This window comes from Ursus maritimus, unplaced genomic scaffold, assembly GCF_017311325.1.
Source record: "Ursus maritimus isolate PB19 unplaced genomic scaffold, ASM1731132v1 scaffold_27, whole genome shotgun sequence".
In the NCBI taxonomy this organism is placed as follows: domain Eukaryota; kingdom Metazoa; phylum Chordata; class Mammalia; order Carnivora; family Ursidae; genus Ursus; species Ursus maritimus.
This window is the reverse complement of record NW_024425230.1, coordinates 7,874,433-7,899,058: the sequence shown is the minus strand read 5'-3', so window position 1 is coordinate 7,899,058 and position 24,626 is coordinate 7,874,433. Positions and strand designations below refer to the sequence as shown.

General features: G+C 50.1%; 1 protein-coding gene across 2 annotated transcripts in view; it reads right to left on the bottom strand.

Moving 5' to 3' along the window:
• The window catches only part of PCSK6 (proprotein convertase subtilisin/kexin type 6), a 179,913-nt gene that overhangs the window by 52,968 nt on the left and 102,319 nt on the right, over positions 1–24,626 (bottom strand). For both annotated transcript variants that reach the window (XM_040642686.1, XM_040642687.1), the window contains exons 9-13: positions 21,846–21,946; positions 17,140–17,243; positions 15,311–15,428; positions 5,329–5,517; positions 1,369–1,505 (exon numbers count right to left, since the gene is read on the bottom strand). In XM_040642686.1, coding sequence (XP_040498620.1) covers positions 1,369–1,505; positions 5,329–5,517; positions 15,311–15,428; positions 17,140–17,243; positions 21,846–21,946 — 649 coding nt within the window. The remainder of the gene's footprint in view (positions 1–1,368; positions 1,506–5,328; positions 5,518–15,310; positions 15,429–17,139; positions 17,244–21,845; positions 21,947–24,626) is intronic.

Here is a 24,626-nt window from a genome sequence, read left to right as displayed (position 1 = left end):
TTTTTTTTTTTTTTTAAAGCAAATGGTGTTGGGGAAACTAAATAGTCATACGCAAAATAATGAGTCTACATCTTTACCTTGCAGTATATGGAAAATTAATTCAAAATGGATCAAAGTCCTGAGTGTAAGAGTTAAAACCATAGAACTCCTAGAAGAATACGGATTTCAATCTTGACCTTCAATCAGGTGATAGTTTCTTAAATACAACACTAAAAGCACAAGCTATAAAAGAAAAAATAAACTGAATTTCATCAAAATTGAAAACTTTGGGGGTGCATCAAAGGGCACAATCAATATAGGGAAAGAACGACCCACAGAATGGAAGAGAACATTTGCAAATCGGGTAACTGGTCAGGATCTAGTATCCAGAATAGTTAAAGAACTCTTACAACCCAATAATAAAAGACAAACAACCTAGTTTTTAAAATAGGCAAAAGATCTGAATAGACATTTCTCCAAAGAAGATGTAAAAATGTCCAATAGGCCCATGAAAAGATGCATCAGCATTATTAGTCATTAGGGAAATTAGTGCAAATCAAAACCACAATGAGATATGCTTCACGCCCACAAGGATGGCTAGAAGGAGAAGAAAATGAAAATAATAAAACAAGTGTTGATGAAGACGGAGAGAAACTAAACCCTTCCCATCATGCTGGTAGGAATGTAAAATGGTACAGCCACTGTGGAGAACAGTCTGTCGGTCCTTCAATCAGTCAAACATAGCATCACCTTACGACCCAGCCATTCCATTCCCAGGTGCACAACCAAGGGAACTGGACACGTACGCCCACATAAAAACCTACGTGAGGATGTTCAAAGCAGCAAGAGTCACAATAGCCATTAAGTAGAAACAACCCAACTGTCCATCAGCTCAGGAGAGGATAAACCCAGTGTTATATATACGATCATATCCATACACTTCAATCGTATTTAGTCATGAAAGGGAATGAAGCACGGATACCTACTACAACATGGAGGAGGCTAGAAACCGTCATGCTAACCGGAAGAACCAGTTACGAAAGGCGACGTATCGTATGATTCCATTTACGTGAAATGTCCGCAAGAGGCAAATCCATAGGGACAGAAAGTCGATTAGGGGTTGCTGGGGCTGGGAGAGTGCACAGGGTCTGATTCGTGGGTGTGGAGAGCATCCCTTTGGAGTGTTGACAAAGTCCTGGATTAGGTAAGTGGGGAATGTTCTGAAGGCCATTTACTTACACACTTTAAAAAGGATTTGCATGGGGAATTGTGCCTCCATTAAAAAAAAAAAAAAAAGAATTACCAGAGACACTACATTTAAATAAAAGTCTGGAGTGAACAAAAGGGTGAGATACGAAGTGCTGTGTGAAATTCCCGAGAGCCACTGACCTTGCTTCTCTGGATTGCGGACCTGGGACGGCATGTCTTGGATTTCCAAGGTCCATTCCCCTTCGGCCTTCTCTCCCCAGCAGTGCACGGTCATGAACTCCCAGTTCGTAAACCCTTCACTGGAATGATCCAGCAATCTGCAATTGGAGACTCAGGGTGAGAACACAAAAGGGTCGGGAAAGGAGTGGTGGGTCGGGGACCAGGTCCGAGGAGGGCTGTCTCCCACCTCGAGATTATTCCTTGGGTGACGGTACGATCCCGCTGAACAGTACCTCAAAGGCAGCAGCTTTGAGAATAGAAGAAAAAGAGGCCTGGCCCTCAGCTGAGGCGAAAGTGAGGTAAAAGCAGGTGACTGCTTTCAAACCCTTGCATGAGGACCCAGCCCGGGCCAGCAACTTCACCTCCATTCTTCCATTGGGTCCCCCAAATATTCTGAGAGGCAGGCAGACTGGCAGGACTCACAGGTGCCCAACAGGGACTCAGCCAGCAATGGTCTCCCTCCTGCCATCCTCATTTATAGACAGAGAGGTCCCAAGTGTCGTGAGCAGTGGCAGGTCCGACAGCCAGTAACTGGCCGAGCTGGGACTCACTTGAGGGCATTCTGACCGCTGTTCTTGTTCTTTCCAGCACCAGGTAGTACTTAAGAGGTTACCAAGGAAGGCCCGCAAACCTCCCCACCCCAAATATTCCTTCAGAAGCTGTGTGGTCCCTTCCTACCCCAGCAGTGATCGTCCAGAGCCCATACCCCATTGTCCGGGTGCACAAGAGCAGACGGAGGCCAGGCCACATGCCCCAGGGGCATCACAAAGGAAGCCTTTCTAAAATGCTGGCTTGTGGACCGAATGAAACCTTCCCATCTGTCTTCGAGCCAGTTCTTGTGTGCTCTTCTCCAGGAGATACAAAGAAGGAAACGTGCAGCTCTCCAGGGCTTAACAGAGCTTCAACAGGGGCAGCTGGGGGAGACGACATAACCAACGGGCCTGGCTGTCTTCCAGCACGTGCAGCAGGCACCCCTGGGTGCAGCGTGGGGAGGTGCAGGAGCTCCCTCCCCTCAGCGAGCCGCCCCCTCGGGGGTTCTGATGAGCCTCCATACCCCAAGGTCTTTCCAGACTGGGACTTCAGCCCAGATCCTCTTTCTCTTGTTTGACAGGAGCAGGAAACAGGAAGCAACTCACGGGCGCCCTCTTCCTTCCAACACCCGGGGAGCAATCTCCAGTTCTCTCTTCTTCCCTCCCTGTCTAACTGTGCATCTCTCTTTTGGGACAGGGTCTTATCCCAAGGGCTTTTATTGCTCGTCGGAAGTTCAGATGCACGTTCTGTGTGATGTAAGATTGGATTCCTGATTTGGGTGTTCTCTGAACATCCAACAGGTGCCTAAACATGCTTATCTTATCGAGAGAACGTTCCCTGCGTGGGGAAGAGTGAGGGGGAGGGGCACAGCCTGTCCTTTCTGCCAAGAAACTGCAAAGGTCAGGGCTGATTTTCACACATGATGCCAAGCCGAACACAATGCATGGGACAGAACGAAGACAAACTGTCTTTTAAGGGCCAAAATACTTAACAAATGTCCGCTTAACTCTCAGTGAAAAAAATCTGGCAACCTGAAAATGTGCCAAATTGAGCAAGATGTGAAGGAAAGGAGAAGGTGATAGATCCCCAGATATAAACTCTTGATAGAATCTCAAAATCTGTGCCTTGGGAAAAAAACAAATTCCCAAGACTCAGAAGATTGCCAAGTGGCTGTAAGGCAGGTTTAAAGTGCTTGAGGGCACAGGAATAGCACACGGGTCGTCAGGAACCCAACGAACTTGGCAGGACCCACTCTCTCTCATATGAGGGGCTCATGCTGGGCCGAAGTAGGATGGAGTTTAGACGGGAAGGAAAAACAGAGTGCAAGGAAGCCAGGAGGGATGCTGGGGTGCTGGAAGGTTCTTCCAGGTCAGGTAGATGGATGGAAGCGGGACAGGACAGGAAGCCAGCTGCCCGTGCCAGGCATTTTCATCTGCATCATCATAGCCAGTTCCTGTAGCAATCCTGACTGCGACAGGAGTAAAGTGACATTTCCAGAGGTGAGGAGTAAAGACAGGAGAAGTGGCTGGCTCGTGGGTGCCCCGCTGGGAAGGGAAGGAGCAGGGGTAGAAGCAGCTCGAGTCTCTGGGCTCCAAAGCCCATCTCGGTGCTGGTCCTTGCAGGTCATGGCTGCCCCGTGGGCCCACGACCTGCTGCCCCAACCTCGAAGCCTCTCGGCGGCTCTCAGTCAACCCAGGTCACCATCTGATGCCTGTTCCCTGTTCCTGGCTCAACGTCAGGGCTCACCACATCGGATGCCTCCTGGAGGTGACCCCCGCGGGAGCCCAGACAAGTGGAGCCTGTGCCTGGCTCGCGTGCCTGAAGCTGACCTGCCCATCTGTCCAGCTCCAGCTTGGAGTTTGCACAGGAAACGAGAGCCCGCATCAGAGGACCTCCGATCTTTCAAGGAATGCTAGAAATCTGGCCTTTTAGATGAAATTTCTTAAAGTTCCAGTAACAGTAATTGCAACTCTGGATGCAAAAGAGCATAAGGCTCTGTCCTGCCAGGTGGCACTCTCAGACCGCTCACAGCCATTCTTGTCTCCTCCAGACAGAGGCAGAGGGTGGCCCAGGCCCACCCTCAGGAGGGAGAGACGCCCCCTGTGGCTCTTGTGCTACGAGGGTGGAAACTAACCGGGTAGGGCCTGAGCCTGATGGCCAAGCCCTGGGAACCCATGAAGCCAGGATCTGGTCGCAGGGCTGGTTCCAGGGCACCGATGACAAACTCAGGGCTGGCCCGCTGGCCACTGCCTGCTTGCCCCTCTGTGGGGCAGAGCCACCGGGCCGGGATAGGAGGGCAGGGCACGGCTCTGCACTCCTTCAGACAAAGGCCTGCATCTGCCTGTCCTCGCAGCAGGCCCATCTCTCTGTCTTCTGCCAAGTAGGGGTGGGGTGGAAGGGGGCTAAGATAAAGGGCAACTCCTGCTGGGTCCTGACCGGAAGCATTCACGCGACCCCCATTTCTGCACCCTACAGCCCAACTACGGCTGCCACCCCAGGCAGGTAACCCGAATGAGTCAAGCGGGCCCAGTGTGGGCAAGCAGGGAGTGGGGCCACAGCCCAGGGCACAGGGACGGGCAGAGGCAGGGTACCCCCTGAGGTGGCGGGGGACACAGTTCAATTGCCAGCTGTTTTTCAAGAGAAGCTGGAAATGCTAGCTTGTCCTGAAACCTTTCGCTTCCCTCTGCCTCTTAGCCCCAGTCCGTCTCCCCCTCCCCCAAGCTCCCATAAATCCCTTCATGCCAGCTACCTGCTGGCATGAATGTACCCAAGCACTTCTCCTTGAGTCTGACCTTGTGGAAGAAATGGCTCCATGGCTTTCCGTGAACTGTATGTGTAGCTCCAGAATTCAGAGCCTGTTTCTCGGGCCTTCGCTAAGCAGGGAGCCTCGCAGGCGCATGCGTGAGACTCCTGCCGAGAGCAGCCTCCGGGCCCTCACGCAAGCCATGGCTCCCGCGGTGCCTCCTGCCCACACAAGTTCAACAGCGCTACGTACAACTGGACGGCCGTGCGGAAGCTTCGGGGGGCGAGGCAGTCCTCCTCCGATGCATGTTCCCATGTCAGATGCCGAATGAATACGATAAAAACGATCATCTGTGCCCTTGTAAGAGCAAGTAAGTCGGAGCCGGCATTCCGTAAACCTCTCCGTTAAACAAAGCAACCACAAACCCTTGTCAGTCCTGCCTGGAAACGAATGATTTCCAGGATGGTTTTGAAGGCCACGTTTCAGGTTGGCGGCCTTACGTGTGAACAGACGTCTCCAAGAGGAAGCTGCTGGAAGAACCAACCCGCCTGGGTGCCCTACGGGTTGGCTGTGACCTCGGGCTGGATGGGCCCTCCTGATAAGCCCCAGCCCCCCACCCCAGCCCTGCTAGGCCAGCCCGGCCTTACCTCTTTGCCAGGAGTTGAGACTTGGTTCCCGAGGGAGAAATGAGGTGGATCTGGAGGTCTCCCCGGCGTGGGTGGGAAATAGAGATGCGAGCCACCACGTGCTCCAGGTAGCCCACGCGCTGGTCTGAGTGGTCGGCACAGGCAGTGGTCAGGGTGGTGGTCCGAAGCGTCTGCACCACGGGGATGCTCCTGGGAAAGGAGGAAGGGGCTCAGGACTCGACTCCAGAAGCTCCTAGTCTTGCAGGTCGGCAGTGCATCCAGGCCTTCCCAGGGACCCCCAGGGACATCTCCAGCCCCTCTCGGATGCCCTACTCTTGCATGCTCCCATTGGAGCTATCTTGCCAGACCAGAAGATGTTTGCTGTTCTGAAACTTGCTTAGAGATTTAAAGAACGGCTTCTCATACAAACTCAGCTAACATACCCAGTGATTAGCCCCCTCAGTGCCCAGGAGCCGGCTGCTCTCTAAATAGCCTTTGATCAGTTCATGGCCTCAACTGCTGGGGGTGAGCAAGGCTTTAAAACCCTACTACGTTGTTTCAACGCCTGGCCTTGATAATATAAGTCACGATGATGAATAATAACAGCAAACATCTCCTGAGCGGACCGCATGCCGGGTACTAGACGTGACACTAGTCTGAGACTTTACAAGGATTAATCCATTAAGTCCAGAAAGAGGTCAAGGATCAAGTGCAAGGTCACAGAGCTACTGAGAAGCAGAGCTGGAATATGAGGTTCAAGTTCACTGCCTCCACTGTGCCACACTGTCCCGCCAGGATGCTGGATGTGGATCCTTACTTGTGTTCAAGACACTGAGGAAGAGGAGATCGACAAGGCTCCCCGGGGCCAGAGCGGGCTTTTTGTGCTAAATGCACCGGTCAAGGCTGTAGTGACTGGACCAGAGTCACGGAGGATGGACAGGAGCTGGTCCACTCCCTACTGCCATGCATGCAGACCGGGGTCCCCTCCCTCTCCTGTCCTCTGACAATTTTCTTAACAAAGTCAAGGCAGTTTTACCACATGGGATGGAATCCGAAATCTGAGGATAAGCATCAAGTCCCAATCATTCCTGAGTTAGTTCCGCCAGAATCTTCTAACCCTCCCGAGAGGAGGTAGATACAAAAGCCGCACCTGCATCCTGGCTGGGCACTCCCGTCTCTCCTGGGCCACCGCAGCTCGCCCACACCACTTGTAAACTGAGGAACGATCTCCTGCCGCCCAGCAGCCCATTAATAATTCCCCACTGCTCAGCCAGCGCTCGGTTTATTACGGGGAGCGCTTTGCTCATTATGCCCCGACTTTCCGCTCAGGAGGGGAGGCTCGAAGCGTAGGCTCAGCATCTCTCAGGAATTACATTGCTTGGCTCTACCGGGCCTGAGTCATAAAAAACAATCAAAACAGCTATAAACAGTGATGTAATTCCCTCGGAGACTCTGTAAATATTTGAAAACATGATTTGCATGCATCATAAATTGATTTAGAGATGCTGACTTCTTTCACTGCCTTCTCCCAAACTTTGCTGTCTGTGTTTACAGGTTAGCAGGCCCCCCACTCTGGCAGATGCAGACTCTTTCCTGGGCCCAAGAAGAAGATCAAGTTAAAGCAGAAACAAAGCCATCACAGAGTTTTAAAAACCTGCCCCATTCCTCCTCACACCTTTGGCCAGTGGGGAGGCACAATCACTCTGACCTAGAAATGGACCTGAAATCCCATCGAGGAATCCTTAATCCTAAGAATAAGGCACAGGATTTCAGAGACCAGCAACAGGGTACGAGAAACTGCAACCCCACCCAGCCCTCACCTGCCCACCTCCCTGTGGCTTGGCTAATCTGTTGACGTCGTGAGAAAAAGAAAACATCTCAAGGAGTATTAAATACTCCGTGAGATTATTAAAAGCTTTCTTGCATTTGACACTCTTATGTTTGCTAAGGGACTCTCGCTGCGAGGCCACCCGAGGTCAGAAAGCTGGGTTGGTCTACTGTATAGCTGCTAGGGGGGTGGCTGGCTGGGGGTGGGCAGCCCACAGCTCCTTCAGGGGTTAAAGCCTAGCCTGCTTAGATTTTCAAAGCTAAGACATAACCCTCAGCTGGGGGGCTAGCAGTCCCTTCCTCCAGGGAACAAGGCTAATTATAACAATTAGTTCTTATGAACTCGACAGTTACAGGCCACCAGACCCCCTCATTTGTGCCAAGTTCTAGGGGAGGGTGGGGAGCCCGGGACTGCCACTCACGGACAGTGAGCTGTTACCCTCTTTACATGTAGACAGCCTTCCCCACATTTTATTTCTGCTCCTGTTGGAACAAACAACCTAATATTCTAAATCAGGAGCTTTTACATTTCCTTAAAAAAAAAAAAGGAGGGGGATGGGGGGAGACTTGAAAATGTTTCAGGATAGTCAAGCTGAAATTTTTCTGTATTTTGGATAGAAACTCCAAGTAGAGGAGGGGAGCCCTAAAAACTAATGATGTACTGTATGGTGACTAACATAGCATAATTAAAAAAAAAAAAGTAGAGGGGAAGCCAAATATTAAAAGCCATCACTTTATAAGGAAAGAGAAACCATGGGGGGGGCGAAGTTATTCCCCATCCTACAGTTATTTCAAAGATAACACAGAAAATACAAGTCGACTGCAAGGCTGGTTTATTTTTTTAAACAACACGCGGGGATTATCTTTGTCCCACGAACATGGCTAGGTTGTACTTCAACCATGAAAACTGACTAAGAAAGATTTTCAAGTTCCCAAGGGTAACTAAAAATGTTCCACTGTGATTAAATTCTGGAATTGTTGTCGGTGTACGCCAGGCCATCCTCCTAGGACCCTAAAGGAACCCAAGGGGTTAAAAAAATCCCACAAGACCTACCTCCAGACCCAGTGATATTTAAGCTATGGAGACTGCCCTACTTTGAACCGATCTCTGAGGACAGACTTGTCACTTCCTGTTGAACCACATTTCAGACTTAATTACTGATACTCCAGATGTTCCTCTTTCATCCTGATGTCTCTTAAACAGCTCGCTTGTCCTGAGGGGGTGGAGGGTTCCCAGCGACAGGCATTGACAATAACTTCCTAGTAGCTCCGGACCGCGACTCCTTCGACCTCCTACCTCTCTCCAGTGTAACAGCATCTGCTATCTTGTAAATGTGTAGAAACAAGATCCCCATCAACTCAATTCGAGGCCCTCGCCAAATCACAAAACTCAGGCTCTTCTGGCATCAGAGTGAAATCCAGAGCCAAAGATAAATATTTTCAAGGACGGGTTTTCCCTGCTCTCTGAAAGTAGAGCATTCCTATGAAACCTGTCCCAAGTTGAGAGCGAAGGCAGAAAACAAAGAAGCAATTACCCTTCATTTATATGGGGGGAAAAACATGTGAGCGTTCCCAGATGCTAAAAAGTAACTTCTCTTTGGCTTTTCTGATACCTTAGGACACATCCTGCTAACGGAGGCACAGAATAAACCAAGCTAAAGCACAGATGCCCGCAGACACTGTTCAAAGCTCTGGCGGCTTGATGCTGAGATGCTGGGTGTAGTTCCCGGGGACCGAGTTTGGGGGCGCCACTCTCGCCGCTCAGGCACTTGCTGCCTTTATCACACACAGCTCGCTGCCAAACCCATGCTGAACGCTATTTTTGTTTTCTGTTCCTTTTTTGGGTAAAAGCAGAAATCTTCATCCGATTTCTTCTAGGCACTAAGACTTTTGTAAAGGCAAAGTGGTGTAAGGTGCGCTTTCAGAACTGGGGGAGACCTACAAACCAAGTGGCGGGGGAAGCAAGGAGGGAGGCGGATCGGTAGCTTATCAGTGGGAACCCTCCGTTGTTGCGCTTGTCTTTCTGCCCTGGCTGGGAACCCAGGACAAGCCAGTATTTCTCACTCCCACCTTGAAGACCTCTCCCCAGCTCAGTTACCAGGGCAGATCTGTGGTCTGGCACAGAGCATTTCCAGGGTAATGCCACCTTCCCAAGCTGCAGGGCTCGGGGCGAGAGCGGTCCAGGTCCTCATTAGACAATTCTGAGATAGTGCTGAGTGGGACACCCACGAGAATCGGAAGGAAGGCAGGGGTGCCCTTCCCCCTACCGTATTTGGCATCCGTCTTGGGAAGATGAGGCTGCTGCAAAGCCCAGGACCATTACAGTGGAAAGAACCAGAATGTCAACCAGGAAACCCTTTCGCAGACCTTCTAAAGGGTAATAAGTGGAGTGGAGAGGGGCTAACTGGGACAGACTTGTTCAATTAAACTCTATGAAAGCAACTGACTCTGTTGGAGAACACGAAGTGATCTGAATGGGGACAGTAAGAAGCTCCAGGGTCACCTCTTAGATCGGTGTTCTAGGATGAACATTCTCGACAGAATGGTCATAGAGTCTGAGGTAGACAGATTCCGTACACTTGTTATTCACATCGCTGACATTAGGGTTCTCCTTACGTGAAATTCCTTTCGATCATGAAACTACAGCACATCATTTAGGCTAGAAATAAAATTTAAAAAGAAAAAAAAGAGGCTAATCCAGTACATTAATCGAGACATGCTGTTCGTGATTAAGTTGTAAGGTGTTTTAATACACAGTCTTTAAATTTATATGCTTTTTTTTCTTCTGTGCAAAACAAGGGGCTGAATTAGCTGGCTCTGCCCATCCCATCCGGCTCTAGGATTCGATCTGATGGGGAGCGAAAAAGACAATACGATACACAGGCAATTCTCATTATTCACGATTCCGTATTTACAAATTCACCTCAATCAGCACCTGGGGTGCTTTTGTGATCACCTGTGGTTAGATGCAGAACTGCAAGATAGTGGAGTTGCCCAGTAAACACGTTCCCAGGTGAGGCCAAACAAGGTGACACTCTGCCTCCCGGTTTCAGCTCTCATACCGTGAACCAGTGTCCTTCCTATGATCTATTTTTAATGCCACGTTTTTTTCACATTTTTCTTTCTTTTGTTGGTGGTTTCATTGCTTAGAATGGCTCTGAAGCACACTGCCGAGGAGCCGTCTGGTTTCGTTAAGCGCTGGAAAGCCGAGATGCGCCTTACAGAGAAAACACGTCTGTCGGAGGAGCTTCGCACAGACAGGAGTTGCAGTGCTGTTGGCCTGACGGTCAACGTTAGTGAATCAGGCATAGATAGTAAATCAAATGCTTTTAAACAGAAACCCACATAAAGCAAAGTTATGTATGGATCAGTTGACAAAAATGCTGTGAGCAGAGGCTCGCAGGAAACTAACCCCGGAGGTCCCCCAGCAGCGATGGTTCTGTATTTGCGAATTCAGTGTTTGCGGTGACTTCACAGAATGTAACTACCGTGCATAATGAGAACTGGCTGTATTATTCAAATTCAGATATTAATTTTTGAAGTAAGCTGCATTTATAATTTGGGGGAAACAGGTTTGCAGCAAAAAATGAACTTGGCAGGTCAAGGGCTGTAGGAAAACAGGCAGCTTGCTAACATTCACCAAGTGTCTCCAGGGGTGGCAGGAGGCAAGACAAATATATGGACTCAGGTATGGTCACCCCACCACCACCCAGAGCAGGACAGCAGAGCGTGAGTTTTCTTAGGATACCCAGCCATGCCCTATGTAAGAATGACACGGTGGAAGAAGCCAGAAGCAAGGGCCTCGTATGGTATCCAGGAGTGCGCACTGTGAGATGTCCTGGAGAGAGTTGCTGGGTGGGGTGTGGGGACGTCCTGCACAGTAGTGCCAGAGCCCAAAGATAAGGGGGCTTTTAGGTTGTGAAAAGATGCTAAGCCAGGCTGTGTGAAGTTGGGCCATTGTGGGTCCCAGCCGCACAGGTCGTCCCCATCGGGACACAGGAGCCATGTGGCCTTGCCCGCTTGCCTAGCTAAGCGGCTGCAGACAAGACACCTGGGCCTGACCTCTGGGGTGCTGGCAGCTGGCCAAGGCTGGAGGAACTTCCCAGCAGCCAGAGCCAAGGTGATCTCCTGTCCTCAGGGCCGGTGTGCATAGCCGGCTGGGGACGCAAAGGGAAGACGGGGAAGGTGTCTCCTGGAGAATGTGCAGGTCACTCCATTTGGTTCGGTCCTGCCTGAGTTCCCGTGATGTGCTCCTTCCCAGGGGAGGCAAGGTGGGCTCCGGAGACAGGCAGCCTGGGGTAGCAGCTCAGCCCCAGGCTACTCCTCGACTCCTTTGTGCCTCAGTTTCTTCAATATATAAATGGGGGGAAAATCGTGTCCAAACTCCACACCCTTGGTGGGTGCTCTGAATGTGTGAGTACACAGGATGTCCAAGGACAATGTCTGGCACATGGTAAGTACCTGATGATGATCATTATCCATCATGCTTCCCTACGTATTTATAAGTAGACTTGTTACAAAGTGACCACCGCATGTGGTCTGGTTTAATGAAATTAATGTGCTTAATCCATAGTTAATTCTTGAACATCTATAAATATATGGTCTGGCCTACAGATGATTCTTAATATTCAAAGCCTTCAGGACTGAAGTATATTTTTGGGTCGTGTGAGTTCTTTAAATAAAAGACCAACCACACTAAGTCATAAACCCTGTCTGGACGGTTAACCTTCCAAAACCCACGAAAACTAAAGAGAACTAGATAAGGTCTTCCTGTTTGAAGAGACTCTGCTGTTGTTGCTGTGTTTCCAGCAGGGAGTAGAGAGTCAGGGATGTCAGACAATGTTTCATGGGAGTCTGGATTTTTAAAGACACAAGGGAAGTGTTGGCTAGAAACATCCTAAGGGTCAACGAAGATATTTAATGGCTGGACCTTTTTTTTTTTTTTCATTTATAGGAATGATACTGACCTTGATTTTCTTTTCCAGTTTTAGAAAGGTTCTAAGTATCAATTTGATCCTATTCTGACACACAGACATAGTAATTTTGCTCAGGCAATAGAAAAGTTGTAAGCAGATTGAAATCCGTTTGTGCCCAAGACTAGGTAAGGATCTCTCCTACACGTTCTGGAATGTTACCAGGCATTCTCTTTTGCAAGAGTACCTGTCAAGTTGCAGATTTCCCCCTTGTTGTGCATGAAGATTTAGCATTCACGGACAGCTCCCATGATGCACTGTGGGTGCTGGAGAGCTGGGCCAGACACCGTGGCCTCTGTTCTGGGGGGGCTCAGTCTGTTTTGGGGTCAGGGGGTGACAGGCCGTGAAGAGATGGCTCAGCGAGATCTGGCTGCACCTTGGAACAGGGGGTCTGGCCCCTCTCGTTCCTCACCACCCCCACCCTTGCAGTCCCCTCTCTCCCCACCTCTCCAGGCAGGCTCCCTGACCTTCTCCAGACTCCAAGGGACTTCTAATTCTCTGTCAGGAGGAAGATCTAGACAGAGACAGGCTACACCGCAAACCCCACAGTCTTTGGATGTACAGTGTCCAGAGTGGAAATGCTGACCTACTGTTTGGGGTCCCTGTATTGCTTTTCTTTAAATTAAAGAGAATCAGTCATAGCTGCTTCCTGATGGGGCCCTTCTCGTGTGTCTGCAGTGGCAGCCCGGCTTCCCTCTGCTGTGGTCTTTCCTGTGCTGTTGGTCTTCTTGCTCCTTTTAGCCTGTGTGACTTGGGCTGGGGGTGGCATCGGACAGGGCGGTCCAGGAGAGGAACACCAACGGGGCCTGCGTGGTCATTCGGGGCCCAGTGGGTGCCATGCTTGTGTCTGAGCACAGGTTGGGGCAGCAGGTGAGCTCTGCAGAAGGGGTGACCCACGGATTCCTCCTGTGTGGCCGTGAGAACTATCTCCCTGAGCTGTGACCTAGCCCAGGAGAGGAAGGTCAGATTGGGGCTGAAGGGCAGGAGAGGACGGAGAGATCACTGCTCTTCGTTCCTGCCCTGGCATGTGACCATCAACACCCAGGCCCTCTGACTCGCACTCCGTAGGACATTACTGTAAAAATGGCAGATGTGGCCACAACCTCCTCTAGGGCATCCATCCTTGACGCTCCATGAACACAGTTCCCTGAGCTTCACCACACCGGAGTGGCCCTTCTCCTCCCCCCAAGAGGAAAGAGGTAAACATACCACTTATACAGGTACACACGGATGGCCAGATAAAGAGGCTCTCTCTCTCTCTCTCTCTCTCTCTCCCCCTCTCCCTCTCTTTCTCTATCTGGAGGCCCTTATGTCCTTGGGAACAATCAAGTGTGCAGTGAAGCAAGGGCTTTGGGATAGCGGGCTGGCCGAATATTCTAGAAAGAGCCTCAAACCGCTAAATGTAAAGATAATTTTTCTTCCGAAACAGAAGTCTGATTCTTCCCCTCTGTTGGAATTTGCAGAGTCCTTTCTTCCCTCAAAGGACAGGAACAATGTCATACTGTATGTTACGGCCGGTTCCCTCAACCTGTGCTGTCTAGACTCTGTGTGCTTTCACTTAAAAAACAAAATAAAATAAAAATAAAAACAACCCTTCGCCACCTAGGCACCACTCTACCATCTTAAAACTATTTCTGGCAGGAGAAGAATGCTTCATTCAGGAGCCGCCCTGATGGGGAGACCAGTGGGAGGGAGGTGGGCCTGGACGTGGCGGCCTCATGGGGCAGGACCCAGCTCCCAGGAGCCCAGCATCCCCTTACCTGGAGTCTGATTCTCCATCTGCCGGGCATTTTCCAACAAGCAAAACAAAAGAAAGCAAAAGGCCTTCTAGATCTCAGAGAACCTCCCACTTTCTTCTGAATTGACAGACTAAGGCTCCCCAGAGAAGACAATGCTTGAAAACGTCAAGATTGAGATCTGCTGCCTGCCTACTGGCCCGTCAGGCCTGGGAGGGCTCACCCAGCAGTCAGCCTTCACAATTAGCAGCAGGATGCAAATGCAGTTTTTTAAAAGCGCCTTTCCTGGCTACCTATGCAACAAACACTTTCTGAATTCCTACTGCAGGCCAGGTGGCAGGGAGATACATTTTCCTCAACATTTTATGGCAAAAGAACATATTATAAGAGGTAGGTGCTTTTAAAGAAAAGGAGTATCAAAGGGAGTGAGCTGCATTTGCTGATAAAGCGAGGGTCACTTTTAATCACTGCAACATTTCTTTCTCCAAACGCACATTTTCCCAAAGGTAATAAATAGTTACAGCTAGAAAAAAAAAAAGCATTCCATTCTTTATCAGATATTGAGGCCTAGAGAAACACCATTCTCCTTCTTAAAAAGTATAGTGGCAATGGCAGAATTCAGAAGAATAATCTGATTTCTTCTCCTAATGGAGTCGGGTTCTTGCTATCTGATTTACTTTGCAGCTGTTTTTGTTAGTTTGTTTTTTAACAAAAATTTCAATGAACAAATGTATCCGATTTAGAACAACTCACTACAAAAGGCGATGCTGGGAGTGTCCGAACGGTGCAGAAAGGAGAAGCCAGCGTCCTACAGCACATGGCTCAAGGCTTGTTAAAAAACCCCAGTGCTTAAGCCTCAAGAAGGTTATTAAAGTCCAGATTCAAGCGATACAGAGGAAAAGTGCTCTGCACTTTGGATAATAAACCCCCTTCTGCATGGGGGAAGGGGCAGATGCTGCCTGTCCTGCTCATGGCTGAAGGAGTCACACGGCGGGCTCTCGGGACAGGCAGGACCGGGCTGCAGCTAGGGCTCCCACCTGACGGAGAGGTCACTCATCCCTGCTGCCGGTTTCACCCCCCTGGGCACGCCTGATCGCGGGTCTGGTCGGCTGCGCTAAATAGTCCCGGTAGGAATGTCTAATGCGAGGGACTATGGGCCGTCTGAGTCCCTACTACGGGGAGATCTATAATTGACAGGAAAAGGCCTCAAAAGAGCCACGAGTTAAGGAGTGATTCTTTTCCAGCTCCAGAATCCGTAAGAGAAAACGCAGACACGTCTATACACCTACTATCACGCACAACCCCCCCGACACACACACACACACACACACACACACACACACACGTGTGCGCACCAATGGGCACGGGAACACGAGTGTGAACACCGCCCCCCGCAGTACCTTACAGCATAGTCGGATCCACACTGACAGTCCTGATAAGCCACGTGGTGTCTGAGCCGAGCCTCACCTGGGTCTCTTGTCCGTGGTGGCGACACACATGTGCTGGGCGGGCACTGCCGTCCACTTCTTCGCCTCCATGACCAGGGCTTCTGCGTCCACCAGGCCGAATCCATAGAGATGGCTGACTGAAAAGACAGAGCCTTCAGACCCCCTGCCCCCAGGAATGGAGCAAGGCTGGGCTGTCGCACTCTGCTAGGCTCCCACGCGGTGCACCGGGTCCATGACTGCCACGGTCCTGGGACAGACCACCTGTGTCACTGACGGGGGGCAGAAACATGGGCCATCTCCTGGAAAGCCCAGGTTGTAGCCCTTCGGAGGACTGCTCCAAGATCCCAGCTGCTTTAGCCTCCCCCGGCCTCTAGTCCTTCAAGTCAGGAATGCGGGCCAGGACACGTGGCCCATTTTGGTGCAGAATCGGAAAAAAGTGTTGAGAGGGCCTAGTACTTTCTTTTTGGGGGACAGGGATGGGTTCCCCCCCACGGAAGGGACTTGTCGACATCTGAGCTCCTCGAATCATAAACCAGACCAGAGAAACAAAAACCTGAGACCCTTTGATTCATGAGACCACAATGTGTAATAAATCAGAAAGCAAGGCCGGGCTCATCCTTTTTTTTTTTTTTTTTTACCATTTTCTTTGCCTGCTCAATTCCCAGGGTATTCTGGGAAAGTGGCATTGCTCAGAATGCAGACCAGGAGGGCTTGTGAGTTGGCCCGATCCAGTGTTTATCTGGGCACGGCAGGAGAGTTTCAAAGTTTAATTTAAGAGGCAGGGTCAAGAACGAGATACAATCTATTTTCCTATTTAATTAGGCCGACATTGAAATGTAGGTCAGCTCTTGTTACAGCATATACCACTACCACCAACACTCTTGCAAGACAAATGCATTAGGCCTGATCAATGGCTTTCTTATTAGAAGGAATGTCCCTTGGAACTTACAGAGACAACGCTTGCCCTATATTTTACAGAGAGTAGTATTAGGCTCGGTGTCGAAATAGTTGGGCCCGAGCTTCAGAAAAGGAAAAAGAAGTCCTCCCTAACATACCTGGACCGAATGTAAATCTTTTTTAAGGATCTCTGGTAAGAAGCCAGACAAACAAAGCCAGTGGCACAGTCCTATAATTATCTGCTCGAGAGGCTCCAAATATCTGGGTTACCAGCCCTGACCGTGGGTTGATTTCATGGAACCCAGGTCTGTACCAGGCTGGGTTGGGGAAAGAAGCTGTGCTGTTCCATGAGTTACTTCTGTAACACAGACAGAAGTTTCATGGTTAGAAAGTAACATACATAACTATCTCAGTGTCCTCACTGTACAGATAAGGAAACCGAGGGCCCTTTTCAAAATCATAAAGCTACTCAGGACTAAGAATGCAAGATGCCCTTAGGTGGCATACAAACAAACATTATTTATCTTAATTGTCATGGATTTGTTTTGATGTGCATTTAAAAAAAATAAAAATATCCATCAAACCCGTGATTAGGTAGATATAATAAAGTTTCCTTTTAAAACATAGATCTCTATGTAAAGAAAAATGCAAGTCAGTGTAAAGAGAACTATTACATCAATACTTGCTACAGGTGGTCTCTGGATGGCAAAAGTCCTGATGTTTCGGGAACCCTGGATTCTATCGATCTTAGGATTTTTTCTTAATGTCCAGGATACTTTTTAAAAATCTCTAGCTACATACTTCTCACTCTTGGGATTCTTTGAGGATTTGGGGATTCTTTCTGAGAAGCTCCTGGCACCCCTTAATAGAGATTCCATCAGGTCACCCCAGTGGGCCCTCCGGGACGGGCTGACCGGTCCCCGCCCAGCCCAACGGGACCGGCCACCGCACCTTTATGACCTGCACCGTTGACTTTCCAATCATTGGCTTTCAGATGCGCCGGCCTGGATGTCTTCACCAGCAGGTGCTGGACGTCCCTCCAGGTTAACTGGTTACTGCAATGACACAACGGCAGACCAGTGAAGCACACGGGTCAAAATGACAGCTGCCCAGGCCCATCCGCGATGGTGACAGGAGCCAGCCCCGAGTCAGGACTTGAGGAAGCCCCGCAGGCTCCGTTCCTCAGCGAGGGTTTATTTCATCACCTCTTTGTAAAGAATGGTTTCCAGGGATTAAATCCTAAGATAAAACAGTGCAGCGGGCGACCTAAAATCCAGAGCGTTAAAAACCCAGCCCCACGGCCAAGGTGGACCTGAGTGTGTCCAAGGGCTACCGAAAAAATTGTGGCAGGGAGAGAGGGACATCCTGATGTTTCTAAGTCCTGGGGGCTATTCTTCCTCAAGACCAGCCAATGCTGTGGCGCAGGAAAGCACGCTAGAGCCCTCATCTGCCTAGACCCGCCCCTTGTGTGGCCCCACCTGCTACCGACTGTAATTCGAAATTTTAGTCACTTGAAATTTCTAATACATTTGTTTTGGTGCCAAGTGGAAACGTTTCATTGCGAGAACACGTGCACATAATAAAAATGCACAGATCAAAAAACCACAGATTTTTTGAGTCTAAGATACATTGTCCACCTTTTGTTTTGTTTCTGTTTTTTCACACCTGAAACCAGGATCCTTCGTCTGATGATACTGTGTCATAACCCACTCTGTCCACATCATCAAGACCCGGTCACAGACAGGCTGGAAGTACCCTCGGGGCGGCCTGCACCCCTCCTCTTGACCCAGTGCCTGCCGCACCCCCACAGAGGTTACAACTGTCTTTCCAGGCACCCACTCTTTGTGTGTGTTTAAAAATACACATAACAGGGGCGCCTGGATGGCTCAGTCCATTAAGCGTCTGCCTTCAGCTCAGGTCGGGGTCTCAGTGTCCTGGGATCGAGCCTCATGTGGGGCTCCCTGCTCGGTGGGGAGCCTGCTTCTCCCTCTCCCTTCACTGCTTCCCCTGCTTGTCCTCTCTCATTCTCTCTCTTGCTCGATCTCTCAAATAAATACATAAAATCTTTAAATATATATATATACATAAAGATAAATACATAAAATCTTTAAAATATATATATATAAAACAGAAAATTTACCACCTTAACCATTTTTCTGTGCATGGGGCAGAGCCAGTAGGACCCGCACGTGGTGGGCCATCCATCACAAACCATCCATCTCCAGAACTTTTTCATCTTCCCCAAGCGGAACTCTATCCACATTAGACACTCACTGCCCGTTTCCTCCTGTCTCCAGCCCCTCGGCCCCCACCATTCTGCTTTCTGTCTCTATGAATGTGACGACTCTGGGAACCTGATACAAATGGAATCATACAGTACATGTCCTGTTGGGACTGGCTTATTCACTCAGCACGAGGTCCTCCGGGTCCATCCACGTTGTATGTAAAGGGTGTCGGAAATCCCTTCCTTTTTCAGGCTTAGGGAGACCTCGTGGCTTGTACGGACCACATGGTGTGTAGCCATTCATTTACTGATGGGTACTTGAGGTATCTCCTCCTTTTGGCTACTGTGAGTAACGCCGCTATAAACAGGGGTGTCCAAAGAGCTCTTCAAGTCCCTGCTTTCTGTTCTTTTGGGTATATACCCACAAGTAGAATTATAGGACCACAGCTTTGTTCGAGCTGTTGAGGAACTCCCACACTGGATCTTCGCCTGTCGTCCACTGGGACCTCACGGTGGTTTGAGTCTTGGGGCACACGTGCATTCCTCCCTTGGAGGCTCACTCTCCAGGTGCTAGTCCCCGTCTTCTCTGATTTCTCCAGCATGTTCTTGCCCACTGGCTTCCTGGCCACCTCCCCCCAACCATGTCCATCAGTCCAGTTTCCAGGCCTCTGCTTGGCTTTCCTCCCCTGCCCTACGGCCCTCCTGAGGGCCCATGGCCAACCTCATTGTTCAAGGGGGATTCTGAGGCCCCACATGGCCCAAGGCCTCACCCTCTTGCATACAGACACAGGCTTTAGAGTTCAATCAGAGTAGATGGGGCTGCACCCCTTGTTTCCCATGTGACCCGGCAAGTTACTGCGGGGCCTATCAAGGATGGCTCCAGCAGAAGGTGCCAGAGCTCAGGACAGAATGGGTACAGAAAGGCAGAATGTTGGAAACATCCATTTTATTTTGGACTCTGGTAATACAATCAGAAATAGCGTTGTATGAGAAGCATAGCTAAGAAATGGCATTGGAAATGTTTTTCAATGAAGATGGGGCTGAAGGGAAGCCCCAAGACAGCCACAAACCAGGACAACCTATGCACAGGTCTTACCCATGGGGGTCTTCCTTCATTTCTGGTACATGCTGTCCACAGGTCCTCCCTGAATCCCTGAGACCTCCTCCACCCAGAACGATCTGGCTTTGCCTGGCTCAGACCCTGTGTGAGGCTGAAGGCCGTGCTAGGCACGGGAGTAGCAGGCCTGCTCCCTGGACACCTGAGCCACCTCTGTCTCCACTCTCCTCACCTCGGACCTGCAGGGTCCCTCGTTATAACCCGCCCCTTCCTTGCCCAGTCCTGCAGGTTTAAATGCTCTGAGCTGATGCCGTTTTCAGCCTAGCCACCTGTACATTTCTGAGGAGAGCTAGAAGGGCGAGGAAGACGACTACCAGAGCTTTCATGTGTCCACAGGCCAAGTTTAATGGGACAAGCTGGCATGAAATGAAGCTTGTTTTCTATTCAGTTTTGACTAACAAAATTCCTTGCATGCTTCCAATAAGGAATGGAAGGAAATAGAAAACAATGAATTGCTAAGTATGTGAATGCCACTTTCCACACAAGTAAGTAATTATTTAGATTTTTTTTTAAGAGCCTCAGGACACAGAAGCTAACATTTTGGCCTGAAAGTCAAAAATATTTAGCTATTCCTTTGTTAAACTGGTAGCATTTGAGTTGTATGCTCTTTTGCTTTGGATAAACCAACATGCAAACATCCATAATCGTAAGGATCTAAGCAGCCCAAATATGAGTTTTTGAATCATTTAAAATCTCATCGACAACAACTGACTACTTCAAATGGCAGGGTTGTTCTGAGGCAGTTTTGACGTCTGAACTAAATTTGTTTTTGACACCATGATTGCGCGTGCAGTAAACTCTCTTTTCTTTCTGACCGACCTGGACACTAACAACTCCAGAATTCTTATTTGGCTTGTGACAGATAAAACATCACCGCGGCCTTGTGAGTTTATAAACTAAAGTTTCTAAAGAGCATGTGTAGCAGCCTGAAGTGGGATTTTGGCACACGACGCCGCGTGGGAAGTAGGCTTGGGGTTCTGGTCCCCCCAGCTCTCTGTGGTCCTACAAAGGGCAGGAGATGGTGAGCTTTAAAAAGGAAAAAGAAGGGAAGGAGTCTCTTCATATCCATTAAGCGTAACCTTAAAAAGGAAGGAAATCCTGACCCATGCGACATCGTGGGTAAACCTTGAGGACACTGTGCTACGTGAGCCAGTCACAAAAAAACCCAAATCCTATGTGATTCCACTTACACGAGGTGCTTAGAGCAGCCAAACTCATAGAGACAAAAGGTGGACTGGTGATTGCCAGGACCTGGAGGAGGGGTGACGGGGAGAGTGATGGGCTGAACTGTGTCCTCCCAAATTCATATATTGAAGCCCTCACCCCCAGTTCTTCAGAATGTGACTGTATGTGGAGACAGGGTCTTCCAAGAGGCAATTAAGGTCAAATGGGATCATTAGAGAGGGCCCTAATCCACTATGACAGGTATTCTTATAAAAGGATCTAGACACACACGGAGACAGAGGGAAGACCGTGTGAGGACACAGGGGGAGGCTAGCCATCTGCAAGCCAAGGACAGAGGCCTCAGAGGACACCAACCTCGCTGATACCTTGACCTTAGAGTCCCAGTCTCCAGAACTGCCAGATCATTCATTTCCGTTGTTTAAACCAGCCAGTCTCTGGTATTTTGTTATGGTGTCCCTAGCTGACCAGCCCAGGGAACTGCTGCTTACTGGGTACAAGATTTTAGTTTGGGATGATGAAAATGTTCCACAGATGGACGGTGGTGATGGTTACTCAAGGTCAATGTGCTTGATGAAATGCACATTTAAAAATGGTTAAAATTGGGGGGGGGGGACTGGGTGGTTCAGTCCCTAAGCATCTGACTTTGGCTCAGGGCATGATCCCAGGGTTCTGGGATTGAGCCCCATGTCGGGCTCTCTGCTCTGCTGGGAGCCTGCTTCTTCCTCTCCCACTCCCCCTGCTTGTGCTCCCTCTCTCCCTGGCTGTCTCTCTGTCAAATAAATTAAATCTTAAAAAAAAAAAAAAAAAACTGGTTAAAATGGGGGGCGCCTGGGTGGCTCAGTTGGTTAAGCGTCTGCCTTCTGCTCAGGTTGTGATCTCAGAGTCCTGGGACTGAGCCCCGTGTCGGGCTCCCTGCTCAGCAGGGTATCTGGTTCTCCTTCTCCCTCTTCCCCTCCCCCAACCTTTTCCTGCCTCACGCCCTCCCCCCCACGTGCACACACTCTCTCTCTCTCAAATAGATAAATAAAATCTTTTTTAAAAAATGGTTAAAATGGTCACGTCTGTGTATTTTACCCTAATAAAAACTTACAGAAAACAAAGGAAAAGAAGGGGAGGCAAGTGGGAACTTACTTTGCTTCTAAAGCCAAGGCGATGATGCCCGCCACCATGGGGGCTGAAACCGAGGTCCCAGTGTGGCCGTCCGTGCAGCGCTGCCGCAGATCCGTGGTGACCTGGGTGACAGGGCAGCAAGAGGTGAAGTTGGCTCTTACAAGATGTCAGAAGCTACTCAAGACACTGCACCTCGACACGTGTGGCCCCCGGTCCCAGGGACGGAAAAGGCACGCCGCAGATTATCTCCACACTCAGGGTCGTGTCTGCTCCTCCCTGCTGGTCTGCTTTGCTCTCATACACAGAACCGGGACCGCCGCAGGAGTGAGCGGATCACAGGGTGGGGACGGGAGATAAGGTGGAGGGAAGACACGCAGCAGGAAGCCACAGAACCTCACTGCGGAAGACGGCGTGCTGTGACACAGAGGTAAGAGAAGGAAGCGGAGTCCCCACCTACCATAGCCCACGTTAACGACCCCCAAGCCACCCCTGACATCACAGCAGCTGGAATACGGCAGGGGAGGTGCCCACGTGGCCCAGAGACCATCCCTGCCTTTACCCAGATCAGCGATCAGTCACAGAAGGTCACAGCTCCTCCTCCACCAGGACATGGCTGACAGTGTCCCAAAGCACCCAGTTCGATCTGCAGCAGCAGATGAATCTGGAGTGTTCGTGACCTTCACAGGGCCTGCTGTGGGGGACAATGAAGCTGGCCATTCTCCTTGGGAAGGCAAAGCTAGTCGACTGCAGACCGTGGGGGCTCTGTGTGCCTTCCTCTGGGGCGATGTTGATTCTGGACTCATTAGCGCACAGCCTGATGTGTCCCTTGTCTTTGAACTGCCCTGGAGAAGCAGCACCGTGGGATCACCACGCATGGGTTCAGCTGTGCCTCACCTACTGGGCTAGATGGGATCTGGCCCTTGAGCTACTCCCCTGCACGCCGCAGATGGTATTAAGTTTGCTAATCAGTGAAAATACCCTGGATTATCCAGTGGGCCCAACATCATCACCGGCCCCTAAAAGTGGAAGGAGGCAGAAAAGTGTGTCAGAGAGCCCAGGCAGAAGAGGGACCGAAACCATCTTTGCTGCCTTTGAAGAGGGAGCTAGGAGAACATAAGCCAAGGAATGTGGGCGGCCTGGAGATGCTGAGAACAGCCCTTCGCAGATAGCCCACAAGGAAACCGGAGCTCAGTCCTATAACCACAAGGAACTAACGTCTGCCAACAACCTGAAAGAGCACAGAATGAATTCTCCACTAGAGCCCCTCGAAAAAAGCACGGCCCGGCCGGCACACAGGTTTCAGCCTCACGAGGCTCAGAATACTCAGTCGAGGCTGTTACACTGCCGACCTCCTGAACTCTGAGATAATAATTCGGTGCTCTTTTAAGCTGTTAAGTTTGAGATCATTTGTTAGGAGAGCAACAGGAAACGGACACCCCCGCCAACAGCAAGTCTTCAGTAGCCAGTCTCCATGACCTTAGGGAATGACCTTCCCCAGTCATCACAATCCAGAGTCTCCTCTTCCCAACAGAGCACCTTCCTTCATCACATTCCGGCCAGGCTGACAATCACCCAGAGAGACAGGATCCAGCCCGTCTCACGCACACACAGGAAGATTCACTGGCAGAGGGGCGCCTGGGTGGCTCAGTCGTTAAGCGTCTGCCTTCGGCTCAGGGCGTGATCCCAGCGTTCTGGAATCGAGCCCCGCATCAGGCTTCTCTGCTAGGAGCCTGCTTCTTCCTCTCCCACTCCCCCTGCTTGTGTTCCCTCTCTCGCTGGCTGTCTCTCTCTGTCAAATAAATAAATAAAATCTTTATAAAAAAAAGAAAAAGAAAAAGAAACACCAGCAGAGATCAGGCCCCCGCCCGAGGCATCCTGATGTTAGGAAGGGCAGCTGAGGGCAGGGAAGTCTGGACAAGGATGCACCTCTGACCCCAGGATCTTCACCTGCAAATGGGCATAATGATGGGTCCTTCACAAGGCTTCTGGTGAAAGTCACAGCTGGCACGTGAAACATACTTACATTCAGTAAGTGGTGGCCATTGAGGGAAACTGAGGGTGTCTGGGCAGGAGGCCATGCTCCCAAGAGCCGGGGAGGCCCATGGCTAGCTCTCAAGCCTCTGAGGAAGGGCTCCGTAGGAGTGAGCAGAAGGGCCTCCCTGCAGGGAGCGGATGGCTCAACCAAAGTGGGCAGCCCCCGCTTCCCGAGACCCAACGTCATGCGTGGAACTCTGCTCGAGTTCAGTGAATGACAGACAGAGCCAAGGAACGAATGGTAAGAGATGCTCTGCTCGGTGTTAGTGCTTTTATTACAAGTCACGTGTCAGCACCGGGCACTCCCTCCGTCCAGGCGAACACGGTCAGCATTCACTGCACAGAGAGGAGCAGAGTACGGGATGGGACAGAGACTTGCTTTCTAGCTGACACCTGCCTGAACCACACAGACTACAAGCTGCCAACCACCCAGAGAAGTCCATCCCCTTGAAGGTTCTCTTGCAGGTCTCGGAGCAAAAACTTGGCTCTAGATGAGTTGAAAACAACAACAAAAAACAAAAACCAAAACCCCAGCAAAAATGCCATCCATACTCTCAGAGGAGAGACCCAGCCCAGGAAGTACCACTAAGTGATTTTCTTTTACTCTCCTCTTAACTACACCCTTCTGATCATACGCTATTGCTCAGAGAAGAGAGTAAAAAAAAAAGAAAGAAAGAAAGGATAAAGAATTAAGGCATTTTGTAGCTAAGGTGTGTGCACACGCAGTGTGATTAATTAAGCAAATAAAGCAGCAAGCCCTGCTCCCCG